Below are 24,611 nucleotides of genomic sequence, written 5' to 3'. Positions count from 1 at the left end.
GACGGGGTGAGCTCCCGTTGCTCGGTCCCTGCTCCTGCCAACCTAGCAGTTCGAAAGCACGTCAAAGTGCAAGTAGATCAATAGGTACCGCTCCGGCAGGAAGGTAAACGGCGTTTCCGTGCGCTGCTCTGGTTCGCCAGAAGCGGCTTAGTCATGCTGGCCACATGACCCGGAAGCTGTATGCCGGTTCCCTCGGCCAGTAAAGCGAGATGAGCGCCGCAACCCCAGAGTCGGTCACGACTGGACCTAATGGTCAGGGGTCCCTTTACCTTTACCTAAAGTTTGTTGTTGTTATTTCATTTTATAATGTATATAAATCAGAGAGAACACTTATGAAGCAGCAGTGCTTTACTGTTCCTTTAAAACAATGAAACCTCTAACCAATTGTGCAGATAATTGTATGGGTTTTTTGTGGTGAAGGATTTCATACTGTTGCATTTCATGTTATATTTGTTACTCTATTGCAATAGCATCTGCAGTTATTTGCATGGTTTTTAAAATATCCATTAGTAAGTCGTAATGGAGGAAACAGTATTGCACTGTGTGTGGAGAGAGAGAAAACATTTCTTGAAGTTTTATCTTGGAATGTAGAATATTGTTACTTCTGTAGAAAGAAGGCATTGAAAGAAGCATCTTTCCAGCATTTGCAAAGTGGTGATGGATTTGAAATTCACATTTATCTAATGGACATCAGCCCATAATTTTGTGATAGGCAGCTTTATAAAATAGCCCCTTAAAAGAAAAATTAGTTAAGACTTTGAAGAATAACTACAAAATTATGTAGTGGCTATACATATACATGGGACGCGGGTGGCGCTGTGGGTAAAACCTCAGTGCCTAGGACTTCCCGATCGCATGGTCGGCGGTTTGAATCCCCGCGGCAGGGTGCGCTCCCATCGTTCGGTCCCAGCACCTGCCAACCTAGCAGTTCGAAAGCACCCCCGGGTGCAAGTAGATAAATAGGGACCGCTTACCAGCGGGAAGGTAAACGGCGTTCCGTGTGCTGCGCTGGCTCGCCAGATGCAGCTTGTCACGCTGGCCACGTGACCCGGAAGTGTCTGCGGACAGCGCTGGCTCCCGGCCTCTAGAGTGAGATGAGCGCACAACCCTAGAGTCTGGCAAGACTGGCCCGTACGGGCAGGGGTACCTTTACCTTTACCTTTATACATATACATGTAAATTCACTCAACTAGAACTAGAACATTTTTACAAAATGCATTAAGCTGGATTTGGAAGAGTGACTGCTAACCAGCAATTTGGTTGTGCTTATTACATCAGGACTGCTAGCTGTAAATTGGATAATATTCAGTAAGCATCTCTTTCTCTTCATGATCTGTTTGCAGTTTTCATATTTTGGGATGATGTGCACCCAGAGCATATATTGGAGCTTTCTATGGAATGTTGACATTTAAAAGTTGTTTTATGGTTTGTAATCTGTAGAATAAATGAATTGTATGTTTTTAATCGGTTGTGAGTTGCCTTGGAAGGATTTAGTCCTAGAAAGGAAAAGACAATAAATTAAAGATATACTTTTAAAACTTGCCTAGAGAGTTTTGGGGAAAGCTTGTTGTTGTTTAGTCGTTTAGTCATGTCCAACTCTTCATGACCCCATAGACGCCAGGCACTCCTGTCTTCCACTGCCTCCTGCAGTTTGGTCAAACTCATGCTGGTAGCTTCGAGAACACTGTCCAACCATCTCGTCCTCTGTCGTCCCCTTCTCCTTGTGCCCTCCATCTTTCCCAGCATCAGGGTCTTTTCCAGGGAGTCTTCTCTTCTCATGAGGTGGCTAAAGTATTGGAGTTTCAGCTTCAGGATCTGTCCTTCCAGTGAGCCCTCAGGGCTGATTTCCTACAGAATGGATCGGTTTGATCTTCTTGCAGTCCATGGGACTCTCAAGAGTCTCCTCCAGCACCACAATTCAAAAGCATCCATTCTTCGGCGATCAGCCTTCTTTATGGTCCAGCTCTCACTTCCATACATCACTACTGGGAAAACCAGAGCTTTAACTATACGGGCCTTTGTTGGCAAGGTGATGTCTCTGCTTTTTCAGATGCTGTCTAGGTTTTTCATTGCTTTTCTCCCAAGAAGCAGGCGTCTTTTAATTTCGTGGCTGCTGTCACGAAAGCTTATTGGGGAAAGCTTAGGGTAGAATATTGCCAGTGCCTTGCATTTGCCCTTGAGAGTGTTCACTGTAGCTCTGACCTGATGCTCACTTCTTTGAACAATTTGACCACCATATAATTCAAGATTGTCAGTTGACTGGAGCAGGCAGCCTGGTCTATTTCTGTGCCTTTTAGCAGCAGCCTGTTCTGTGAAAAGCACCAGGTGAATCTTTTAATAGCATTATTATCAACTAATAACTTCAGCTAAAGGCACAAGAGCAGACGCCTGGCCAAAAGTTGGCAAGCCTTGCTTTTACACATTCTCCCTCTCGAATTGTATCAGGTTTTCTTTAATTCTGGGGAATGGGAAATTTTCGTGGATAAGGTTTAACTATTTGAAACATTAAATAGTTCGGAACTGTTTCCCATTTTGCCAGAGCATGCAAATGCAAGGAGGAAAACCAGAAAAATATGGGTGTTGGTGCTACAGGAGAACAACAGTAAAAACCGATATGGCCATGCTCTTTTGTATTCTGCAGTGGGGTTAAGTGATCCCTGAATATACTTTAAAGATGACCTTTTAATATCCTGGGTATGGAGTCCTTAACTGATGCAGCAGTTACTTCTGCCTGTGATAAAATTGCTAAGTGCACTGAAGCAGCTCAGCTGGGCTGGGGCAGAGCATTCTGCAATTTAAATTCCAGTCAGAGGATGGCTTGGTTGTGTCGAACAAAATGCATTATCTGGACCAGATAATTTTTCCTTAACAGTGGGGAAAGTTCATCACTACTTTCTCATCTTCTCTCAGATTAGCCTTATTAGGCTGTAAAGGTGGAATATAAAAGCACAGGCTAGAAAGGGGAGAGCTCACTAATTGCATAGGAGGATATTTTCAGAGGAGCTGGCCTTTGGTACTCTTAAATTTCTGCTTGACAGATCCATTGATCTTCAGCTTCCACTCCCTCTTCCCTTTGTAATGGTATATTATGTGAAAGTTTAAGAATAATATCAGAGTACTATGCATAGAGAGGAACAAATATATTTTCTTATGACTAGTGTAGAAGAGTCCATGATTTCTTCTGCTGTGAGTTTATAAAACCTTTACCTGCTCGTTGAAAAGAAAAAAAGGTGGGGCAAGATAAGAAATAAAAAGCTGAGTTAAAACACATGCACATCATTTGTGCGCGCACAGTCCATTTGCCTATGTGGACATCAGTCCCAAGCCCAAGCCCGGAAACAGGGTGGAGAGGGTGAGAGAGGGAAAGGAGCTGGGGAGCATGTGAATGCAGTGAAGGGACAATCCACCAACTGGGGGAGGGCCGGCTGGCACCCTAAAATATTTTATTGGGGGACCAAGAGCCCTAGGCCCCTAGGAGTTGGTTTCCTTGCCCACGATGGCTTCCAAAGAACTGCGGAAGAGCCCTAGCCCAAGCAGAGAGGCTGCAACTGCAGAAATTATCCCTGGAGTCAGGTCTAAAGAGGGAGTATGGTGGGGGGAACCAAAGAGTTAAAGGATTTAAAAAAGCCTCTTTATCCTTCCATTTTTCCTTTCCATTTTTCAAAGGCTTTTCGCAGGCCTCATCTTGTTAATTATATACAGTGGTGCCCCGCAAGACAAATGCCTCGCAAGACGGAAAACTCGCTAGACGAAAGAGTTTTCCGTTTTGGAGGTGCTTTGCAAAACGAATTTCCTATGGGCTTGCTTCGCAAGACGAAAATGTCTTGCGAGTTCCTGCGGGTTTTTTTCCTCCCCCCTTTTTCTAAGCCGCTTATCAGCTGATCCGCTAAGCCGCTTATCAGCTGATCCGCTAAGCCCGCTAAGCCGCTAATAGCACTAATCCGCTAAGCCGCTAATGGGCTTGCTTCGCTAGACGAAAAAACCGCTAGACGAAGAGAATCGCGGAACGGATTCTTTTCGTCTTGCGAGGCACCACTGTATTCATGTGAGTATCTAAATGCAAACAATGTGGCTGCTTGCTACTCTGCCAATACAATTTCTCCATTTGCTTTGTTCAACAATCTAGGAATCGCCTTGCAGGCAAGCAAACAGGCCATGGACTGTTTTTCCAAAGCTTGTTTCGTTTTGCCAACATCTGCAGTGAGGTGGCCAAGCACACCATGTTTACGCGAGGCTGCTAGGTTCACGTTAATGCCAAACCATAGTTGGAACATGCCATGGTCAAAAGCTTAACAGTGGCTTCACATCATGGTTTATCATGGCGAGAGCCACTGTGGTGTAGTGGTTAAGAGCGGTAGTCACGTAATCTGGTGAACCGGGTTCGTGTCTCCGCTCCTCCACATGCAGCTGCTGGGTGACCTTGGGCCAGTCACACTTCTCTGAAGTCTCTCAGCCCCACTCACCTCACAGAGTGTTTGTTGTGGGGGAGGAAGGGAAAGGAGAATGTTAGCCGCTTTGAGACTCCTTAAAGGGAGTGGAAGGCGGGATATCAAATCCAAACTCTTCTTCTTCTTCTTCTTCTTCTTATTTCCAGAAGAGAAACCAGAATTAGTTTGTAGGGCTTGATTTGGACATTCAAACAAACCACACCATATTTTGGCTAAATAGACTGGTGGCTTAGTGTTACGTGCGAACCACGCCTGTGTGAAATTCTGATCATAACTTAGGCTGGTGCGGCTGAAGAATGTGATATAGTACATATTCTCCATGCTGTTCACAGCATTTGTGGGGATGGAGGGTATTCTTGTCAGGACCTTGAGGAGGAGGAAAGGGTTAAAGCTACATGTTGCATTTGAAATGCAGGGCAGTGTCTGACAAAAAGTATTTAAGATTCTAAAAATGACCAGTTAACATACTCAGGAATATATCATGGATGTCATATATCTATGAAAATTACCTTCCATTGTGTATTATGTGAGCAAACCCTCAGCTTGAAATATTAGGGGGTCCAAAGGTTAGGCAACAGTACCTTTTAATTTCTGTGTAGGAATTTTAAAAAACCCACCCCAGATTTTTTAGCCCGAATCTTTACAGTTGGACTAATTGTCATATGTACAATAATGGGATTTTGCCTTCATTTAAATATTGCAACCACGACTGTTTGAATTAAAAGGTTGCCAAGTGACCCACAAGCAAGTACTGAGCGCACTCCTAAGCCTCATGCTCTATGTAACTGTGCCAAAGGTTAAACTATTGGTAGATTTCCCAGTTGGAGCCAAACAGTGATGGTCTTTGTCTTGGGGACCTTTTGAGAGGAGAAGCAGCAAGTGTCCTTGAGAACAGAACAAGGAGGACCTTATATTATACACTTACTGCAAATACAAACCCACTGTATTAGTCTTCACTGGAAAAGAGATACTTTTACTGTCATTTATGGCTACATATGTGAGATCCCACCCACCAACCCCAAAAATGTGCAGGCCTTTTGACAATTTGGGTGAATGACAGAAATTTTATCTAGGTTCAGTAGTGCAGAGTCCCAGCTGGGTATTGGTAAAATCACAATGTGTTCTTTTCAAATCTATTGCAAGAGATCATGACTGGTCTCGCAATACTTCAGTAGTTGTGATAGTAATTTTCTGGGGTCTCCCACATCTAGGCCCCTTGGTCTTTCTGTTGTACCGTATTGGCTTCATGTCATCTTCCCAATTCCTTGACAACATTCCCGCAAACCACTAAAAAAATTGGTCAAACAACCATGGCACAAACAGAGTTGTGGATGGGAATGTATATAAAAAATCCAGAATTCTTTATTACAGTAAAATAAACACTATATTTACAAACAACCCAGTAATAAATCCTTATTAGGCCAGTCCTGTACAGTATATTTTAATGTAAGTCAAATACGTTTCAACAGAAGGTCTTCAACAGTCGCCTAATATAACATCAGAAAAACTAAACAAAATTGGTTTTTAAAGGAACTTAAAGTCAGAATAAGCAACCATGCATAAAAAAACAGGATAGCAATATTCACCGCTGAAGAGTCAAGGAAGGGTTGAAGTAAAGCATTTACTTCAAATTTCCATTATAAGCAGCCTTCCTGGGTAAACTGAAAAATGTCAACAATCACTCATTAAATTAATTTTAAAATCTGCATTCACAAATCCAAAGCCACTAAATGAATCTCCACAAAACTTATTGAAGTGTTATTTATGGATACAATCTTTTAAAGGCCAATTATTAAAACCTACAAAACAAATTTAACTTCATTCAAGCCTTTAGTGTATATGTGAAACCTTTTCCTGCTTCAACCATAAGTACTTTATATAAAGGCTGTGTTACCTAATAGCCATACACTACCTACATACATAGGGATGCGGGTGGCGCTGTGGGTTAAACCACAGAGCCTAGGGCTTGCCGATCAGAAGGTTGGCAGTTCGAATCCCCGTGACGGGGTGAGCTCCCATTGCTTGGTCCCTGCTCCTGCCAACCTAGCAGTTCAAAAGCATGTCAAAGAGCAAGTAGATAAATAGGTACCGCTCCAGCGGGAAGGTAAACGGCGTTTCCATGCGCTGCTCTGGTTCGCCAGAAGCGGCTTAGTCATGCTGGCCACATGACCCGGAAGCTGTACGCCGGCTCCCTCAGCCAATAAAGCGAGATGAGCGCCGCAACCCCCGAGTCGGCCACGACTGGACCTAATGGTCAGGGGTCCCTTTACCTTTACCTTTTACCTACATACATATGCTACATATAATTCTTTTATTGAAATAGTTGGATTTCTTAAACACTAGTGGTAATAAAATAGCATTAAATACACAGCTAAAATTGCCACTAATGCTCTTCAGGAAAATCTCTCTGCAAGGTTACCAACTTCATTGAAATTGACGGCAAAAAGCAGTCTTAGGGGTGACAGGCATAAACACAAGCCACTTTGAGGCATAGGCTTTCTGTGAAACAAATGCAGCAACACATGCTTTCATGCTACCAGTATTTAACTCCTTTCGTGAATGTGCGCCATGAAGCATCTTGGTAGCCATCACTGCTGTGATCCATGAGGGTATGCTATGCAATTCTTTGAGAGTGTAGATTTGTTTTGGGTTGCTGGCCCTGTTGGGAATTCAAATAGAGGGAATTCAACACCTCCTGAAAAACCACATTTAATATTTTGGAGAAATGCCAAGAGTCCAAATTCATTTGTAAATAATTCTCTCCCCCCCCCCCCCCTCTCTCTCTTAAACAGGGCATTCAGAAATTGGCTAGTCAGTACTTAAAGAAAGAGTGGCCTGGAATAAAAGCTGATGATCGACATGACTTCAGGTAATTTCAGCAAGTTCACTTGCGTTGCCGACGGCATTCCGTGCATAAGATCAAATGCTCTTTATTTTCTTACAGATATTCTATATGGACTTGTATCCCAACTTGGCTTCTGTGGGTAGGAGCCATCCCCAGAGCAGAATTCTGGAGCAAAGGATGCCCCTGCTGGAGGAAGGGGCAACTTTCACTCATTCCCCCTTCCCCCTACTTGCATCCTCTGAAAACTGCTCCAGATTTTGGTGCCCCTCCAGAATAGTGGGAGGAGCTGTGGCGTGGGGCAGGAATTGAAGAACTTCTCTCCCACCCATCCACCCCATCCCCACTCGTGTCAGCAAAGTCTCTGCTGCATCAAAACCTTTTGTGCATTGAATGAGCCCTTTGTCAGAGGCTAAATTTGAATTGAAGCTATTGAAATTATGAAGTTCCCATGGCTCATAAAGTTCTGGGCCTAATTCAAAGTGCTGGCTTTGGCCCAGAAAGCCTTAAATGGCTCAAGGCTGCAATACCTCAAGGGCTGCCTCTCCTCATATGAACCGACCTGGACTCTGCAATCATCATCTGAGGCTGTTTTTTGAGGGCTCTCGGAGAAGTCCAGAGGGCAGCAAAACAAGAATAGGCCTTTTCTGTGTTGGCTCCCTGCTTGTGGAATGCTCCCCCCCCCCCCAGGATCCAATGGATCCAAACTACAAGAAAGAAGATTCCACCTAAACATTAGGAAGAACTTCCTGACAGTAAGAGCTGTTCGACAGTGGAATTTGCTGCCAAGGAGTGTGGTGGAGTCTCCTTCTTTGGAGGTCTTTAAGCAGAGGCTTGACAACCATATGTCAGGAGTGCTCTGATGGTGTTTCCTGCTTGGCAGGGGGTTGGACTCGATGGCCCTTGTGGTCTCTTCCAACTCTATGATTCTATGAACCCTTTTGAAAATCTCTACACAAAGGGAGATTTAAATAGAGAGGAGAGCGAGTGCTGTGCTTTGCAACCTCAAGAGTGGAGAGAACACTTTTCCCTGTAAAATATCAGAATTATCATGGGCTTGAAACAGCTTCCCTGTAAGGAAAGGTTGCAGCTTTTTAGTACAGGGAAAAAGGCAAATAAGATGTAGATACAGTAGAGGGCATGTAAAAATAGACATATTTGTCTCGTATTTGTCCAGGAAAAGGCACAGCTGATGCTGCAGCTGAAGCTGGTGATGGGCACTCTTTGAAGCTCCTGGATCTCATGGGCAGAGATGGTTCCAAGGGCACTGTCTCCTTCAAAGTGCTGCACACCACACCCTCATGCAAGAATATGCCAACTACCCCCTGGATCCACCTGCTCATTCCTCCCCCACCCTTTCACGGATAAGCCAGGAAGGGCAAGGGTCAAGAGGGCAAGAGTGGGATGGACAGCCAGAGTCGCTTTATCCCCATTGTCAGGCCTCAATAACTGAAACTGATTCCACAGACTCGAGTAAGACACCTCACCAAAGACAGGATTCCGGCAGCATGAAGATGAGCGATTTGTCCTCAAATTGCCTAGCAAGCTTATCACAGCAGGCCTTTGATGGTTCCAACAGCCCATGAACTGGTGCAAGTGATACCAACCTTTTCTCTCTCTCTCTCTCTCTCTCTCTCTCTCTCTCTCTCTCCCCCTCTCTCTCCTTTTTTGTTTTTGTATTTTAGGAGCATGTATCCAGTGTGGAAATCATTTCTTGAAGGCACAGTGCAAGTGGCTCAATCCAGACTCAATATCTGTGAAAATTACAAGAACCTAATTTCTGAACCTGCCAGGGCAGTCAAGTGTTTTAAAGAACAGCAGCTGAAGAAGGTATTGTCCTAACAGTTTGTCCGATGTTTCAAACGTTTGTGTTCCAGGGTGCAGATTTGGAGAGAGAGGAGTGAGGGGAGAGATGTACCCCCCACTCAGGTTATTTTGTTACGTGTGTTTCATCTGAGGCAGAGGGGCTTAGCGATTGAGCCAGATGACCTTGAGGCTTGTCTCAACTCTACCACTCTTGAGATGATGTACACAGATGCTTTCTGTTGAAGTTAAAACTGAGTTTCTTTTTTTCTGAAGCAACAAAGTACCATCGTGTGCCTTGTATTTTAGCTGAAATAGCTGGGGGAATCAAATACATCCCGTGCCGCTGCAAGAAATCTATGAAAAATAAGCATCTTTGGAGGTAGCTTTGAACTTTTCCCAGTTAGTCTGGGGTAGGCTTTGAATTTAAGGTGTGGTACCTTTTTAAAATGTTTGAGGAATTATTGAAGGATCTAAGGGTGTAGCGGAAATCGAGATGATTCAGCCACATCCTGTAAAGGCATCCCAGGCAGCTGGCCAGAAAAATCAGTACAGAGGCAACCTTGTGCCTTAATACACAAAGGGGGCTATTCTGATTAAAGGAGGCAAATGTTACTTTTCCTTCTTTTTTTCCCCCTTTCCTTTTCCTCTTTTTTGGAGAAATGATTCAGTAGCTGAAGGGTCAATCTCCTAGCTTTGTAGCAATATATTTCATGTATGTGTACCTGAAACATGTCCAGTGTGTGAAAAGTACCAATTCATCAGTTTAGATGCTAATCTTCAGCTGGTTTTAAAGTGACATCGTGGCAATTAATTTTGCATTGGGTAAATGGGTTGCAGGTCAGTGTTAGGATAGAACTTAATGTATTTTCTGGCATATAAGACTACTTTTTAACCCAGGAAAATCTTCTCAAAAGTCGGGGGTCGTCTTATACGCCGGCTACGGCAGCAACTCCCCACCAAAGGACAAAACGAGAGTAAATTGAATCAGAGGACACCAAGCTCTCTAGATGAAGCAGAAATACGCTTGAAAATTGGCCCCAGGTGCCTCCCCAATCACCAGCAACAGAACGACCCTAACCGCTCCCGGTAGTAGACCACGTGGTCCAAAATGGCAGCCTCGCGTTGCCCCAGCAGCTAGACACGTGGCCCAAGCAGCCCCCGAGTAAAAGAAAAGGAAAGGCTCACAACAAAGGCAGGGAACCAACAACAGCATTAAGCGCACCCCTGGCCACTGGGAAGTGGAGCGGATTTTCGAGCCGGACTGGAGACTGTTTTTTTAAAAAAAAATTATTTGCTGTGTGTTGGAAGAGGGGTAGTCTTATACGACGAGTATATCCCAAACTCTATATTTTAACTGGAAAAGTTGGAGGTCATCTTATATGCCCAGTTTTTTTAAAAAAAAAATATTTGCTGTGTGTTGGAAGAGGGGTAGTCTTATACGACGAGTATATCCCAAACTCTATATTTTAACTGGAAAAGTTGGAGGTCGTCTTATACGCCCAGTCGTCTTATACGCCGGAAAATACGGTAGTTCAAAACCATGTGTCGCTAATTTAACTGCATCTCACAGGGTAAAACATCTTTGGGGAAAGGGCAGTGGAGAGGTGACAGGAGAAGACTATTTAATTCTTCCTCCAATCCCTGCTTTTCTCCTTCAAATCACCCCTGAAGCTGCTTCTCGCCTCTGCTCGGTTCTAGATGCATGTGTGGAAGAATAATCATGTCCTGAACTTGTGCATGTGTGTCTAAATGCAGTTGAAAAGCAGCAACTGGGAGAAGCTTATCATCCCTCTTTGTTTCAGTTCAAGTCACATCCTCCCAAATAAGCAGCTTGCCTGGGTTTTGTTCAAAAGCATTTGTGTGTATTGTGTGTTTTAGTCCTATTTTTTTCTTTCTTTTTTTAGTTTTATTTATTTATTAACATTCTTATGTTACATCAGTAAACATTATCATATTACATTACAAGGCTTATTATAATATAATTTTCAGCATGTATACAAAGTTTATATACCTAAAGAAAAAACACAAAAGACAAAAAACTATTCCAAAAATCATATATGCACCAACACTTTGGACTTCCTGTCTATCCCGTTGTATATTCCTTTTTTACAAATGACTGTACTCTTATTATGGTACATTTCTTTACATTTTATCTAATACATTCCTATATCAATATGTACCCTTGGTCTTATTTCTCAACTCAGTCTCTCTCCAACGTCAATCAAATGCTAGCATAGATAGTGAACCTTTACTGTATTTTTGAATGTATATCTTATATCTATCCCACTTTTCCATAAATTTTTGTTTTGAATTGCCTCTCAGGCTGTTTGTCAACTGCGCCATTTCAGCAAATTCTTGTAGCTTGTTACGCCAATCTGTTATTGTCAGGAATTTTTAGTCCTAAATCTTGGGTGTAAAAGATTTAGGTTCTTAAAGAATGCAGCACTTAATTTACATGTGTTGGACAGGTCCGTTTTAAGCCCTGTACGCATCAGTATAGAAGTATGAGTTGCCTTAACCAAAGGTTTTTGTATCCCGGCTCACCCTACCCACTTCTTTCTTTATGTTGGTTGGTTTAAAATATTTACATGCTGCCCTTAATTATCAAATTCCAGGATGGTTTACGGAATGTATTAAAACAGTGTATATTAAAACAACAACAGGGAACATCACAGTACAGTGGTGCCTCGCAAGATGAAATTAATTCGTTCCGCAAGTTTTTTCTTCTTGCGAGTGTTTCGTCTTGCGAAGCACGGTTTCCCATAGGAATGCATTGAAAATCAATCAATGCATTCCTATGGAGACCGTCCGGGGACAGAGGGGAAGCGCCACGCGCCTTCCCCTCTGTCCCCGGACCTGTTTTAAAACAAGGGAAGGGGCAGCGGGGAGAATCGCTTCTCCCCGTTGCCACCCCTTGGTTCAAAAGGGGTCCAGGAACAGAGGGGAAGGCGCGCGCGCCTTCCCCTCTGTTCCCCAGAGATTGCGGGGCTGGCAACGGGGAGAAGCGATCTTCTCTCCGCCGCCCCTTGCTTCAAAAGAGGTCCAGGGACAGCGGGGAAGACGCGCTGCGCTTCCCCGCTATCCCCGGAGCTTGTGGGGCAAGCTTCGTTTTGCAAAGCAAGCCCATAGGGAAATGCGTCTTGCGAAGCGGCTAAGAAAACGAAAAACTCCTTCGTCTAGTGAGTTTTTTGCCTTCCGAGGCGTTCGTTTTGTGGGGTACCACTGTATCAAATTCCAGGATGGTTTACGGAATGTATTAAAACAGTGTATATTAAAACAACAACAGGGAACATCACAGTAAAGAAACGAGCGCAGTAGAGAAATCTAAAAACAGAAAGATAGGTCTGTAACAGATGTCAGAACACTGTTGAAATGGGCACTTGTCATGCTTCAGGGGGGAAGGAATGCCAAAGGCTGAGTGTCACAGCAAAGAGGCCACAGGATGCTCAGATGCAGGTGCCAGAACAACCAGGAGGGTGTGATGCGTAGATCTCAAGGGTACAGGACAAGGTGCTTCCTCAGATAAGCAGGCCTCTAGCTAATTAGCACCTTGTGCTTCAACCTGGCCTGGTAATATTCTGGCAGCCAGTGTGGTTGTATGAGGACAGGCTTCTGGTAGGCTGCACCATAATAGTAACCTATCCGCTGAGTTCTGCATTCCCTGAAGTTTCTGGACTCCCCTGAAGCAAAACTCCCCAGAGAGCACATTGCAGTAGTCAATCTCAAGGTTAATATTGCTGTCCTTGTCCGGCAAAGACTGTAACTGGCACATCAGCCGAAGCTGGTAGACAGCTCTCCTAGGCCCTCCTCCTCTTCCGATTTATCAAAAGACATTCTCATATAAATAGCAGATCCGAAATTAATTATTGTACTTGTTCCCTGTATCCGCAACGGTGAGGTCACAAGAAATGGCATCTATTCGTTGCTTCGCTTGCATTCTGCAAAATTGGTGTTGTAATTTTTCCAAGAAAGATCAATGAAAATTTGAAGACCATTGTCGTAGATCTGGAGAGACTGCAAATGGTAGCTGAATGCCTCTCTTGGAGTTCCAAACGTGACTTAAGCGCACATTTCTTTGTGTGTGTGTGTGTGTGTGTGTGTGTGTGTGTGTGTGTGTTATGCAGGGAGAGCTGCTGTCTATAACACACACACATTGCATGCCATGTAGCATCTGTAACACTCAAAAATCAGCACGTCACAAAAATAACTCTTATATGAGAATTTGCCTTGGGAAGATTTATGTTCTGGAGTAAGAGCCATTCTTTGAGGTGAACTTCCTGAGAGTCAAGGTAACCTAGTCACACATACACAGGAATCCAAGGTTAACCAATGGTCCATCTCCACAGATGGTGCCCTACCTGGTGCTCCAGGGATGATCTCAAATAAGTTTGATGGAGAAACTCATCCCCCCGGGTGTGGGGTCCCTGAAAATGGAGTTGTTTTTCTGGCTATTATAGCTGGCGGTGATCAGTAGAACACCTTCTCTTCAGTGCTCTTTAAAAAACCATTTATCCCAGTGGCCATTACAGCATCCTATGGCCACGCTCCCATGGAGTAAGTGCAATTACTTGCTATGTTGGCAGTGCAATTACTTGCTATGTGCTGAGCATAGTTAAACCTTTTTGCCTGCGTCATCTTCCCAAGTATAACAGTTTGCACTGGCTGTGGTTACAGTCTGCAATGTTCCCATAGTAGACAATGTCAGCTTGCAACAGCATGTACAGAATACGAATACTCTGTGTCAATATGTTCAGAATGGAAGGTTTTGTTGTTGTTGTTTTGAATTAGGGATACAGTAGTAGCGACTGTTCTACTTTGATGATGATAGCAATAATAGTTTTTCCTCTCTTGTGTGTTCTTTTTTGTTCAGTGTGTGGACCAGCTGACCAGAATCCAGGCCGAATTGCAAGAGACGGTCAAAGATTTAGCAAAGGGCAAGAAGAAGTACTTCGAAACAGAGCAGATGGCTCATGCTGTCCGTGAAAAGGCCGATATTGAGGCCAAGTATGTAACGACGTGTCTGCAATTCCTGCGTCTAAATGTGTTTAAAATAGCTTTATGTAATGCACCCTGCTTCAATATTAGTGATGTAATTCAAGCCTGTAAACAGGCACTCTGCTGGTCACCTTTAGAATCGAATCCAGTCGCTAGGAAAGAGTTGTCTCCGTTTTCTCCAGTGCTGTGTCTATGTTACATCCATATTGGGGAAGATAAGCATCTTCAAATGAGCTGCTTTCTAAATGTAATGCCTGTTCTAGACATCTGCTGATCAATTGTCTTACTTTTGTTCACAGGTCTAAACTTAGTCTTTTTCAGTCAAGGATAAGCTTACAGAAAGCAAGTGTAAAGGTGAGTGTTGCACATTATAATTCTAGGGATATATTGGGTCTAGAGGGTGAGCTAGAAATATCCCTAAAGCAGAGCCTCATTAAACTGGCCAAACTGTGACCAGGGCGGGCTTGTTTTCTAGTTGCAGGTGTAACAGTACATTAGAATCCATTCAGAACAACCCAGGAATTTGAAGTTCTTAAGCATTTCTCATCAGCATCAAGATCTAGCTGTCTATAATCTGTGAGAACTTTTTCCATCTCTGCCACTCTGACCTCTTCCCAGAGGAGGAAATACTGCCCAGTGCCAAACCCTTCCCACATGCTGGGTTTAGCAAGCAGGGTTTTAGCAGAGCTCTTGGCTTTGGCCAGTTAGCCTGTTTACCTGATTATATTTAATATGGTCTTGTTTTGCTTACCTCATTGTGTACAGCAAAGTGTCTCCTGTAGCTACTTTGCCAGCCCAGTTAGTTATGGCAGGACAATGTTTTTTTTTTTGCACTGAGAACATTTTGTAATACACAATTTGCAGAAGGCAAAAGGGCAAAGACTCAGATTCCATCTCAGATTATAGGAGTGGCAGGCAATTCTTCTTGTTGTTATGCAGTACTTAAGCAACCTTCATAAAATATATTATTTATGTTCCTTACTAGAGCCATTTAGGGGTAGTGTGACGCATCGTTGTCCCCAATGAAGTTAAAATCTCCACCGGTGACATTAAGTAACCCACTAACCTTTCGTTTATATTGTGGGGATAATGATCCGCTCTGTGGGGTTGTTAGTAAAAGAACATACACGAAGTGTTTCGAGCCCTCAATACTTAGCGCAGAAATGACAAGTATTATATATTTGTACCCTGCTTATTTTATTTCAAAATTGTGTATCTAATTAGATACCTATTCTAGTCCATAAAGAATTGCAGCAGGTATCATTGGAAAGATATACTGGGCTGTTAAACTTCATTCTCTTACTGCTTCACAATGTTAAACTTTCATGTCTTAATCATTGCTCATCATTGGTTTACCAACTAATTTTGTTTTATTGATATAGTTAAAAGCACGACGGTCTGAGTGTAATTCCAAAGCCACTCATGCGAGGAATGACTACCTTCTCACTTTAGCAGCCGCGAATGCACACCAAGATCGCTACTATCAGACAGACTTAGTAAATATTATGAAGGTAATGGCAGATAAAATTTATAATTTATATTTCCCCCTCTGTGTTACAGATTCTGTTATATGGTACAATGCTGGAATAATATAAGAGCGTTATTGCTTTGCACTTAAGTTCATGCTGTGTTTTAAGATTTTGGAAGATTCGGAAATATTTCTATGCTTCCTTACTGTGTAATACCAGCCAAATAAAGCTGTAACTGTGTTTAAACACTGTCAAGTTACAAACCCCCTAGATGATGAGTAGAGAAAATGGGTCAGTTCATATATCAGACCGTGCCTGTATGTGTTACTGAAGTCAGAGTATGATGTTTGACTTGATAATTTGGTTTATGGTCAGCCGTAAACCAGCACTGGAAATCATAGTTGGATTTTACAGGCCAATGTTGGTGCTGAGAAGATCGTTGGTGAAACCCCTCCAAGTCACTTTTGGATAGTGTGCATTTGAAAGCTCAGACCGTGATTTGGGTCCTAAACCTATGGTTAGTGCTTGGTGTTAATGTCTGAATTGAGCCAGTGTGGAACGTGATGCATCACTTAATGTTGAATTGGTGCACATTGAGTATTCTGCAGCCTGGATCTAAAGAACTCGGGAATTAGTTCTGCTTGCTCAGAGAGCCTTTGGACTTGTGGTTACCCCTTCACCATGCTGAGTGGTGCCCCAAAGGCGCTGTGGTCTGAATGGCATGAATGCCCCACCAAGAGAGGGCACTCCACTGGGCATGCACAAACCTTTTGAGCACACACGAACAACATTTTTCTAAATCTCAGTCTGGTTTTTAATGTGTGTCCGTAAAATGGTGTTAAATGACTGAGCTTTTTCTACCCTGTCCCCAGTCATCAGCTGTCCGGTGGTAGATTTGTTTTATTTATTTATTTATTTATTTATTTATTTATTTATTTATTTATTTAACAAGAAAAAAACAACACAAATACCAAATTACACACAAATTACAAAAATAACCATAGACACATAATTTTCTTGGCAAACAATAAAACATCTATTGGTCTTAACACTAAAGACCCAACTTCCCATCTATTCCATATTTCAAATTCATATTACTTATTGCCAATACACATTTTTTTCATAATTAAACTTATTCTCAATAAATCTAATTTCTTCTATCTACCTAGCAACTATTACTGAAGTTCCTCGAATGCTGCAACAGAATTTAAACTACTATATTTATTTTTCAGATATTCTTTGAAAACCTCCCATTTTGAAACAAATTCCTGTTTTGATTTATTCTTTATTTTTTCTGATAAACCATCTAATTCGGCATATTCTGTCAGCTTTTGGACCCAATCTTGTATAGAGGGGATTTCATTACTCTTCCATTTTGCTGCGATCAAAACTCTTGCTGCCACCGTCGCACATAAAAAGATACCCTTCCTCTTTTGTGGAATAGCCAAATCTTTTATTCCCAGGAGATAGGCCTCTGGTTTTTTATTGAAAGAGCATTTTTTGCAGTTCTGCATATATACTCTCCCAGAATACCTGTATTTTCCTACATGTCCACCACATATGGTAGAATGTTATTATATTGATCTTTTGTAAACAGTCTGGAGATTCGCCACAGTCTGCAGCATCTATTACCATCCCCACCCCTGGCCCAAAAAACCCTGTGCAGTAGTAATAGCAGGCTTTGAAGTAAAGTATGGCTTATTAGAGGGACGCAGGTGGCGCTGTGGGTTAAACCACAGAGCCTAGGGCTTGCTGATCAGAAGGTCGGCGGTTCAAATCCCTGCCACGGGGTGAGCTCCCGTTGCTCGGTCCCAGCTCCTGCCAACCTAGCAGTTCGAAAGCACGTCAAAGTGCAAGTAGATAAATAGGTACCGCTCCGGCGGGAAGGTAAATGGTGTTTCCGTGTGCTGCTCTGGTTCTCCAGAAGCGGCTTAGTCATGCTGGCCACATGACCCGGAAGCTGTACGCCGGCTCCCTAGGCCAATAAAGCGAGATGAGCGCCGCAACCCCAGAGTCGGCCACGACTGGACCTAATGGTCAGGGGTCCTTTTACCTTTACTATGGCTTATTTATAGAGCAATGATAGATCAGAATGAGAAAGGTTTTTGCAGGATCTTTGTAATATATTTGGCTGGCAGGGGTTTAGTTTGGGGAACAAAGTTTGTCCCTGACCAGTCTGCTGTTAACTAAATAGCAGTTCATCTAGCGATAGAGAAGCAACAACATTGCAAGAAAAATCCGCAGAGCCAAGGCATGCAGGACTAAATGAATGTATTCTGCTTTTGGTTTCTCTACCGCTAGTAGAGAACGATAGCCGCCTTCTGGAGCTGGAGGCTAGATGGATCATCGGACTGCAAAACCTGACACTGAAAAGATTCGATGAATAGCTGGACTTGGTCACTTAGGTCCAGACTGCATTTGAACGGAGCCAGGGAGGGGTCAATTTAAAGTGGCACAGGGCCTTCCCTACATGCACAATCCTTCTGTGTTTCTTTTATTGTTGTTAGCTGCTCTGAGCCCAGCTTTGGCTGGGGAGGGCGGGATATAAATAAAATTTTATTATTTTTATTATTCCTATTACAGTGGTGCCCCGCAAGACGAATGCCTCGCAAGACGGAAAACCCGCTAGACAAAAGGGTTTTCCGTTTGGGAGGTGCTTCGCAAAACGAATTTCCTATGGGCTTGCTTCGCAAGACGAAAATGTATTGCGAGTTCCTGCGGGTTTTTCCCCCTCCCCCCCTTTTCTAAGCCGCTAAGCCGCTTAACAGCTGATCCGCTAAGCCGCTTATCAGCTGATCCGCTAAGCCGCTTATCAGCTGATGCGCTAAGGCGCTTAACAGCTGATCCGCTAAGCCGCTTATCAGCTGATCCACTAAGCCGCTAATGGGCTTGCTTCGCAAGACGAAAAAACCGCAAGACGAAGAGACTCGCGAAACGGATTCTTTTCGTCTTGTGAGGCACCACTGTATTCGGCAATTTTTTCCCAGCAGCGCACAAACTGGGATAGCACAGTTGGTAGAGCATGAGACTCTTAATCTCAAGGCCATGGGTTTAAGCTCCAGGTGGGGCAGAAAGCTTCCTGCATTGCTAGTGGGCAGTGGGTGCTGTCCTTTAAAGCCCTAAACGGCCTCGGCCCAGTATACCTGAAGGAGCATCTCCACCCCCATCGTTCTGCCCGGACACTGAGGTCCAGCGCTGAGGGCCTTCTGGCGGTTCCCTCCCTGCAAGAAGCCAATTACAGGGAACCGAACCAGGCAGAGGGCCTTCTCAGTAGTGGCACCCGCCCTGTGGAACACCCTCCCAGAAGATATCAAAGAGAAAAACAACTACAGTGCTACCTCAGGTTACATACACTTCAGGTTTCAGACTCCGCTAACCCAAAAATAGTGCTTCAGGTTAAGAACTTTGCTTCAGGATGAGAGCAGAAATCGTGCTCCGGCGGCGCGGCGGCAGCAGGAGGCCCCATTAGCTAAAGTGGTGCTTCAGGTTAAGAACAGTTTCAGGTTAAGAACAGACCTCCAAAATGAATTAAGTACTTACCCTGAGGCACCACTGTACCAGACTTTTAGAAGACATCTGAAGGCAGCCCTGTTTAGGGAAGCTTTTAATGTGTAATAGATTATTGTATTTTAATATTTTGTTGGAATTATTATTATTATTATTATTATTATTATTATTATTATTATGGTCACTTCCAACTCTACAATTCTATGATTTTTACCAGCTGGGCCAGTACAGTCTTAGAAGATTTCGGAGACTTTTGCCCCCTCATCACTATTGAGCTTCTGCATTTGTGAACCAGGCCTTATACTGGGTTTAGGACAAAACCTGCTGCCTGCCTTCCCCGCTGCCCCAGAAGCTCAAATCTCAGCGGCGTCACTAATGACTACCCTTCTGCGCACAGACCCTATTGTGAGCCCCTGTGTGCATTTTGGTGGTGCCTGTGCAGGAGCCGTTGCTTGGACTTTGTCTTGAGGGTGAAATATGAGAACTGAGATGGGCACTCTTAAATCCCCAGACAGACAACTGTGCAGTGTGCTTTTCAAAATGCCGTTTTAATTATTAATACAGTCTGGGAGGATGATCCAAAAATCAATTTAATGTCACTTTTCCTGGAGACCCTCCATGCCTCTTAATTTCTTAAATTATTTACATTCCCCCTCTCTCTCTCTCTCTCTCTCTTTCACACACACACACACACACACACACACACACACACACCATTTTGGCACAGCAGAGCATGATGTAATTTTAGTTCTGTCATACATATTTGGAATACAAATGTGCTGGACGAAAAAAGAAGAAGAAAATCCAATGATCTGGTCGGATTAGTAATTTGAAGCCCAGGATGAGCTTTCAAGGCACTTTGATTTGCAATATCCTTAAATCATAGCTAAGCTGACGTGTTGTTGTTTTTATTCTAGCCTGTGCTTGTCTTCTTAAGTTTCATACAAATAATTTTATAACCTCAGCACCAAATACTTGAGCATATCTGATTTCCTATGAGCAATTTGTCTAGCATCATATGACCCGTGGCAATATTTGTGTCTTCAGAGAATTTCTTTGGGAGTAGACATTTATTTATTTATTAAATTTCTATGCTACCTTTCCTTCAAGGATCACAGGGCAGTTTACAATATAAAAACACAAAAATACACAACAACAAACAAAAAAACAACCCTCCCACACACACTGTTTAAAAGGCTATAGATTGTTTAATTAGCCAAAGGCCTGAGGGAAGAGGAATGTTTTCATCTAGGTCAGCAACCTTTTTCAGCCGTGGGCCGGTCCACCGTCTCTCAGACCATATGGTGAGCCGGACTATATTTTGAAGAAAAAAATGAACAAATTTCTATGCCCCACAAATAACCCAGAGATGCATTTTAAATAAAAGCACACATTCTACTCAGGTAAAAACACCAGGCAGGCCCCACAAATAACCCAGAGATGCATTTTAAATAAAAGCACACATTCTACTCCGGTGAAAACACCAGGCAGGCCCCACAAATAACCCAGAGATGCATTTTAAATAAACGGACACATTCTGCTCATGTAAAAACACGCTGATTCCCCAACTGTCCGCAGGCCGGATTAAGAAGGCAATTGGGCCGCATCCGGCCCACAGGCCTTAGGTTGCCTACCCCTGGTCTAGTGCCTAAAGGTCTATAATGAAGGTGCCAGGTGATCTTTCATGGGGAAAGCATGCCACAAACAAGGAGCCGCTGCAGAAAAGGCGTGTTCTTGTGTTGCCACTCTCCAGACCTCTCGTGTAGGGGGACACATGAAGAAAGGCCTCAGGAAATGGTTGCCAGTTCTAGGTCGGTTCATATGTGGAGAAGTGGTCTTTGAGGTGGTGTGGTCCTGAACCTTGACAGTAATGTTGCTTGCACTTTATGCAGAAATGCCCCACACTTACACCTAGAGTGCAGAAATTCAGCTAATTTTCCAAAATGCAACTTTCCCCAATACAGTGGTACCTTGGTTTAAGAACTTAATCCATTCCGGAAGTCCGTTCTGAAACCAAAGTGTTCTTAAACCAAGGCGTGCTTTCTCATAGCAAGTGGGGGACTCAATTTACAAATGGAACACACTCAACAGGAGCGGAACATGTACTGCTTCCAAGGCAAAATTCACAAACCAAAACACCTACTTCCGGGTTTGCCGCGTTCTTAATCCAAGTTGTTCATAAACTAAGCTGTTCTCAAACCAAGGTACCACTATACAGTGGTACCTCGGGTTAAGAACTTAATTCGTTCCGGAGGTCTGTTCTTAACCTGAAACTGTTCTTAACCTGAAGCACCACTTTAGCTAATGGGGCTTCCTGCTGCTGCCGCGCCATCGAAGCACGATTTCTGTTCTCATCCTGAAGCAAAGTTCTTAACCTGAAGCACTATTTCTGGGTTAGCGGAGTCTGTAACCTGAAGCGTATGTAAACCGAGGTACCACTATATATCTAAATGAGGCTGGGAGATCAATGGCAAAATGAATGCTTTGTATGCAGAAGAACCCAGGTGCAGTTGGTGGCATCTCTTGATTAAAAGAATATAAGCGAAGTCTCCACCTGACGGAGCTATAGCCAGCAAGAGTAGGTGGTCTGCATTGGTCTACAGCAGCAGCATTTGTTCATATGAGCCAGGAGGGCAAAGAAGGAAGCAACAGGCATGAAAACTGTTTGATTGAAGATGTACAAAACTAGCCATCAGAGAAGGGGAGGGAAATGTTGAGACCCACGTTACATCATAACAACATGGTGTCTGTGGTAGCAGGCGGGTGCTGCAGAAATTCTTAGTGATCAGAAAGATCTCTAGGAACCCTTAACCTTGTATCTTGCTTTACCTGGTCATTTCAGTTCTTGGGAGATAAAGGTAAAGGTACCCCCGCCCGTACGGGCCAGTCTTGCCAGACTCTGGGGTTGTGCGCCCATCTCACTCAAGAGGCCAGGGGCCAGCGCTGTCCGAAGACACTTCTGGGTCACGTGGCCAGCGTGACATCGCTGCTCTGGCGCGCCAGAGCTGCACACGGAAACGCCGTTTACCTTCCCGCTAGGAAGCGGTTCCTATTTATCTACTTGCACCCGAGGGTGCTTTCGAACTGCTAGGTTGGCAGGCGCTGGGACCGAGCAACGGGAGCGCACCCCGCCGCGGGGATTCGAACCGCCGACCTTTCGATCGGCAAGCCCTAGGCGCTGAGGCTTTTACCCACAGCGTTGCCAAAAGCTCCCAGGGTTGCTCTTGCGTCCCCTCAGACCTTGAAGACAACGGGGTCCGGACTCTCCCCTCTTTCAGATTTGTGCAATCTCCAGTGTGCAATCAAGAACACCTTGTACTGTCCCAAACTTTGGAAACTTGGGAACAAAACAGATGTGGCACAGCATGTTTTTCCTTTGTTACAAAAGGATCCATGGGAGGGCTGCTAATTTTGACTGAAGGACCAGCACTGGGGGAGGAGAAGGGAGAAGAAGCAGAATGTTTAGCCCTCTGCGGCCCCTGCTACTTAATGCCTCCATGTGCAGCCCCAAAGTACTGTCAGCGGTGTTTTTGCTAAATGAAAATCCCTGACATTATTTCAAGATGGTTTTGCGTTTTGCACCATTGAATTACAATTATTTGATTCTAACCTCTGTGTTTCTCAACGGTGATTTTGCACGTTCTATCTCTTTGTCAGATTATTTTTTCCAAGTGCAGGAATTTGTGCTGTGGTTCTTTCCTATCGGAGGGGCAGCTGCCCACTGATCTGTTTGACAGTGTGCTTGTTTGATGCCTGACTTGTTTTGCTGGAACGGATCCAGTTCAGAGATTGTACACGTTAATTGCCGCTGACTTGAGGTTTTCCGAGGAGATGCTTCTGTTGATGCCTCTGCCATTGCTGTGACCTTGCCATTGTACAGATGGGTTGTGATTTTCCTTGAAAGCTTGCTATTCCATTCTTTATCATTTTCCGAAACTGTTGGGGGAGGTTAAACGCAGTACAGGCTTCATTCCTGGGGTGGGGTAGTATAAGAATCTGCATTGTTGCACTCATTGCTGCGGGATCTATTGTCTTGTGCAATGTCCTGAACATCTCAGTTTTCACAGTTGCACTGGAAATCTTGGAAATGTGTCCTTGATTGCTGCTAAAGGTTAAAACAGAATCTGAGCGGATGTTGTAGCTGTCTCAAGACAATGACGGCTGCCTCTTGTTCGACCCAGCCTCCTAATCCCTACGGAATTATTCTCCCTTGGATGTCAGCTGGGTGTTATTTCCCCATTCGATGTACAGTATTTACTGGTCCAGGGCCGCGGGTGGCGCTATGGTCTAAACCACTGAGCCTAGGGCTTGCCGATCAGAAGGTTGGCAGTTCAAATCCCCGCGACGGGGTGAGCTCCCGTTGCTCGGTCCCTGCTCCTGCCCACCTAGCAGTTCAAAAGCACACCAAAAAGTGCAAGTAGATAAATAGGTACCGCTCCGGCGGGAAGGTAAACGGTGTTTCCGTGAGCTGCTCTGGTTCGCCAGAAGCGTCTTAGTCATGCTGGCCACATGACCCAGAAGCTGTCTGTGGACAAATGCTGGCTCCCTCAGCCAGTAAAGCGAGATGAGCAGTGTAACCCCAGAGTCGTTCACAACTGGACTCAACTGTCAGGGGTCCCTTTACCTTTACCTTTATCTTACTTATTGGTCCAGACTATAAGGACCTTGTACTTCTTGTGCTTCTGTATTCTGAGAAGGTGAAGATTTTGTGTGCGTAAAATCTGCTGCTCACCTCTTGGAAGGAAAATGGATCCTGTGACATCATTGTGTGTTCGTGTGTGGGTGTGGGTGTGGAATGCCCCCTTTCTCATTACAGTGAGCTACAAATGAGACCCTAGAATACACAATCACAGTATCCTTCAGATGTATGTCTCTCATGAATCCAGGGTAGTCTTTTGTTTCCGCAACTGTTCCAGGCAGAGGACTTCGCAGCTCCGAAAGTGGTCAGAGAACTGCCTAAAGACTTCTGGTTATGGGGCTGCATATAGCTGTGATTAATAAATACATTAAAAGTGATGGTGTGATATGACTAGAGAGTGTAGGACATCAGCCAGGGAGACCAGGCTTCAGGTATTGGCTTATCCATAAAACTCCATATATATCTCAGTCTAACCTACTGCACAGGGTTGTCGATCGGAGGACTGTGCGCATTGCCCTGGAATCCTTGAAAGAAGAGCAAGGTCCCAATAAACAATAAACAAATATACAATAGTTACAGGTAGGTAGCCGCGTTGGTCTGCCATAGTCGAAACAAAATAAAATAAAATAAAATTCCTTCCAGTAGCACCTTAGAGACCAACTAAGTTAGTTATTGGTATGAGCTTTCGTGTGCATGCACACTTCTTCAGATACCTTTTTTATTTTATTTTATTTATTTTAAATAAACAATAAAAGTCAAGTGCTGCTATAACAGCTGCCCTAACACTCCTGCAGTTTCCACTGGTAAAGAAAGCACTGAAATAATCGGTGTGGAATGGGGCTCAGCTAGTATTTTTAGCTCTGTTTTACTTGGATAACCCAATTCGGGTTGCAGTAGGGAGAGAA

The 24,611-nt window shown here is 43.9% G+C and overlaps 1 protein-coding gene and 1 long non-coding RNA gene across 10 annotated transcripts in view; both read left to right on the top strand.

Moving 5' to 3' along the window:
• LOC310844042 overlaps nucleotides 1-24,611 on the top strand; it is a 207,123-nt gene that overhangs the window by 91,413 nt on the left and 91,099 nt on the right. The window lies entirely within an intron of this gene.
• Nucleotides 1-24,611, top strand: part of FCHSD2 (FCH and double SH3 domains 2) — a 149,568-nt gene that overhangs the window by 59,811 nt on the left and 65,146 nt on the right. For all 9 annotated transcript variants that reach the window (XR_014563583.1, XM_083736592.1, XM_083736591.1 and 6 more), the window contains exons 4-8: nucleotides 7,241-7,317; nucleotides 8,976-9,120; nucleotides 13,967-14,100; nucleotides 14,391-14,445; nucleotides 15,474-15,602. Coding sequence is in view for 8 of the 9 variants with exons in the window: in XM_083736592.1 (XP_083592718.1) it covers nucleotides 7,241-7,317; nucleotides 8,976-9,120; nucleotides 13,967-14,100; nucleotides 14,391-14,445; nucleotides 15,474-15,602 (540 nt within the window). In the remaining variant the exon portion in view is untranslated. The remainder of the gene's footprint in view (nucleotides 1-7,240; nucleotides 7,318-8,975; nucleotides 9,121-13,966; nucleotides 14,101-14,390; nucleotides 14,446-15,473; nucleotides 15,603-24,611) is intronic.

This window comes from Podarcis gaigeae, assembly GCF_964106915.1.
Source record: "Podarcis gaigeae genome assembly, chromosome: 4".
NCBI lineage: Eukaryota > Metazoa > Chordata > Lepidosauria > Squamata > Lacertidae > Podarcis > Podarcis gaigeae.
The sequence above is the reverse complement of the archived record's forward strand: the minus strand, read 5'-3'. Positions and strand labels throughout refer to the sequence as shown.